Here is a 3,671-nt window from a genome sequence, read left to right on the forward strand (position 1 = left end):
TAACTGTTCTTCATCTGGTTTTCCTGTCTAACATTAACTGTCTAGACTGTCTGCAGAGTACAGCTGATATGAAGAAAAAGCACTGAGGTGCCAGTGCCAAATAGAAAAGGTTATTAGGTTTACACACCTTTCTCTGAGGAAACAGGGACTTTGAACAGTATGTATTTAGTCTTGCCCTTCTCTGCCACTGAAGTTCCGATGTTGTAGGCGTTGCCCTCTTTGTCGTAGTGCGGGTGGGATGAGACCAAGTTTACTGGCAGGTACTTCATGTAGTCCACCTGTGTAAAACAAAAAGTTAAGCAACTCATGAGCTCTTAAATCAGCAAGTATTAGATGATGTTACCTTGTCCTGTGTTTCCAGCGTCACAGGGTCAATCTTGCGGATGTAATTTGTTTCAGAGGTGGCGTAATAGTCCTTTCCGTATTTAATGAAATTGCTTGCACCATTGTCAGTGAAGTCAGGCACTGTGTGGTTGAGAAAGGTGATTGCCCTGAAAAGTAAGAGAAAACCATTTGAAGAAATGTGATGTGATGAAGAATACACAGTTGGGCAGTGCAGATTTGCTAATCAAAGAGCGTCTGGGAGCTTCCATCCCCCTACTGGTCTGGCCCATGATCTTGTCACATGCCGAATGTGTGTGTCCTTGCTGCTTCCTGCCCCCTTCCCTACTTTAATACTGATCATTTTGATTCTGACAGCTGTTTGTCCCATTTAGATCTATTTGCAAATGCCCTGAACACATTTGCATTTGCATTGTGTCTGATCACTGCCCTCCTTTGTTTAATATTATTTATTATTTACATATATGCTGCTTTGGTTTACTGTTCAAAAGTGATCCTATTTCACTCACCCAGGGTCAGCTCACCAGCTCAGATCTGTCTCTGTCTCATTTGTCAACATTTGTGAATTTAGTGATTTGATGACTTCAATCAACAAATGTCATCCAACACAAAAGACATAATTTGCTCATACTGGGACTGAGTGGTATGAGGGGAAAAAAATAAATATCAAGATATTTTTGGCCCAATATTTTGTCAGTATTGTAGGGCTGACTATTGGTGTTTTCTCAAAATATTTACACATGGAAATTTTTGATAAACAAACATCAGTAATGCAGATAAAATGACTAGGTAAAGGCAAATAACAGAACAGCTAGAACAGTCTGGAATGTTCAGAAAATTACAACATTTTACAGTAATTCAACATTTAAAATCAGGAAAAGACAATGCTTACAATATTATGACATCCAAAATTTGTATAATAGATAGATATAATATTGATATATTGCCTAGCCCTAGCCCATACTGAGGGTCTTGTAGAAATGGGTGGGTCCTTTGCATCCCAATTATAAATTCACAAAAAGGGAAACAGAAGGGGTTCCTACAAAGACTGATTATCATCACAATGCAGATGCACATGACTAGTTTATTTTTACTATTTAATAGAAGTAAGCCAAATGTGATTATGAGTCATAAGAGTGACTATTCTGCTCAGAGTTTTCACTTCCTCCATAATTATCTCCTCAGCTAGTTGACATTATGCAACATTATGCCCCTAAAGGGAAATCTCATCAAATGGGGGTGTGTGACACAATTGATTTAGGGATCCTTGACACAAAAAAGGTTGAGAACCATTGCTGGTTGCTTGCAGCATGAATGATTCCCCCATGCTGACAGTAGGGGAAATCACTGTATTGCAGATGCTTCTCAAGAATCAAACTGATGTTTGCAGGTCACGTAAGAATAACCACTGGAAACAAAATTGTGGAAGAGCTCTATAACTATATCATAAGTTTGGGACCAAGAGTACTACAAGGATACCATGAAAGGAATAAAATAATTAACCCTCTGAAACCTGAGCAAATTGATTTGTTTTCTTTCAAAAACATGGTGATAAGGCAATTAGCAACTTAACAAGACATGACCCAAAATTTGGCAAACAATTAGTGAAAAGTTAGAATGCAATTGCCTAAAAATAAGCCCCCCAAAAAGGTTAAAAGTAAAAAAAAAAAAAAAAAAAGGTAAAAAACAAAAACAAACAAGAAAATTACCAGAAAAAAAGTGTTGAGATATGAAAAAAAAGAAATGAATTCTTTTTTTTCCTATGATTTAAAATGTAATTATAAGAATTATGATTATTTTTGTTGGACATTTTCACAAAGTTGCCAATTGCCATGTCTTCGAAAGAAATCAAACCAATTTGCTCAGGTTTCAAAGGGTTTAATAGCTTAGCTAAAGTCATCTGAACACAGCACAAGAAAACGGATTTTCCAGGTTTAAAAGGGTTAAAAGTGTGGTTTCATTAAAATTATGAATAGACTCACTTGACAATGAAATTCTTGCTTGGGTCTGGGTAGGCCATTGTACCCATTTCAGACACAACTATCCTGTTTGCAGCCATGTTTGCTTCGTAGGTGTCACTCTTGAGGAATCTGCTTCTGTGGGTCACTTCACCTGTGAGAAAAATAAAATAAAATAAAATAAAGTTCATGCGTTAAAAATGCTCTCCTCGCTGTCAATAGATATAATGTCCAAGTAACAACTCAACAAGTGCGAAACAAATATACAAACCATCTTTAAAGACGAAGCTGTTCATTATAGCCATCCCATCAAACCAGTGGTCGTAGCTGGTGTCCCCCACAGAGAAGATGCCGGGACCGTTGCGCAGCAGCGTGCCTTGCAGCCAACTGGGAATACTCCCTACAGGAGCAGAAACCAACCAACACAAAACCATCAGCAATTGAAGTCAGTGCATGTGTTGCTCGTTCAGTAGAGCAAAAATGTTACCTACCTTTTACTTCAGCTTTGCAGGGCTCCGGGCTCTCCACTGCGTTCTTGGAAAAGTCTGGTGCCATGTTTGAGTGAAGCGCGGTGAACAATACGCGGAGGTGTCTGAAGAACTAGTGCGGTCAGCAACAGCGCACACCTCTCCCTTTAAACAGCTTCATGGGGGGTTGGACAAAGGACTTATTAACATATCTGCGCAGGGGTGGCCTTCATCTGCCAGGAGTTTATTGTAACGTTGCTGCAAGCGATGAAGGGAAATCTCGCCGCTCAGTTCAGCGAAATGCGCTCCTCTGAATAAAGCTCTCATTATGTAACATTCTGAGTAACCTGACAACTTCGCACCTTTAAGGTACTTTGCCATTTAATTTATTGAAAAAAAATCTTAATCTGTTCAACCAGGTTTAATATGAGCTATGTGATTTTTTGTAAGTCTCTTTTGTTATGTGTTTCTATGTTACATGTATTGCTGCAGGTGTTTACTCCTTACTGCACCTTTGCCTTCTATGAAAAACTTGTATAATCCGCAATCCACTTTTATTGCCCCCCACCACATGTATTTTTTATGTCTTTATTGTATTTTGATTCAGTTTATTGAGTTGAATTGTTACTATTTTCTGAATCAGCCTAGTAATTAAGTAAACACACACACACACACACACAAACACACACCTATAGTTTTTTTTCTTAGCAGCCCATTACACAGGTGTAATATTCCTGCAGGGAGTTATAGTCTTGATTTAGTATGTTCTTAGACCTTAAGTAAAGTCTGTTATCTGCTTTCCTCACTTAAGTTTTGATATTGCTTTATGGTCTTACTATCACTGGAAAGTGTGTTGAACTCTGGTTTATGTCTTTATATCATACAATTATAAGAATTAATTTTC

The 3,671-nt window shown here is 38.1% G+C and overlaps 1 protein-coding gene across 1 annotated transcript; it reads right to left on the minus strand.

Annotated features, from left to right (window-relative positions):
• Nucleotides 1-127: 127 nt before the first annotated feature.
• Nucleotides 128-2,915, minus strand: LOC121964529 (beta,beta-carotene 15,15'-dioxygenase-like; the record flags this gene model as incomplete). The annotated part of the gene is made up of 5 exons (XM_042514735.1): nt 2,792-2,915; nt 2,572-2,700; nt 2,325-2,454; nt 344-491; nt 128-278 (listed from the first exon to the last, which is right to left on the minus strand). Coding segments are annotated over exons 1-5 (622 nt in total), but the record flags the coding sequence as incomplete, so codon positions are not given.
• Nucleotides 2,916-3,671: the final 756 nt, after the last annotated feature.

Source organism: Plectropomus leopardus, unplaced genomic scaffold, assembly GCF_008729295.1.
Source record: "Plectropomus leopardus isolate mb unplaced genomic scaffold, YSFRI_Pleo_2.0 unplaced_scaffold15858, whole genome shotgun sequence".
NCBI classification, from domain to species: Eukaryota; Metazoa; Chordata; class Actinopteri; order Perciformes; family Serranidae; genus Plectropomus; species Plectropomus leopardus.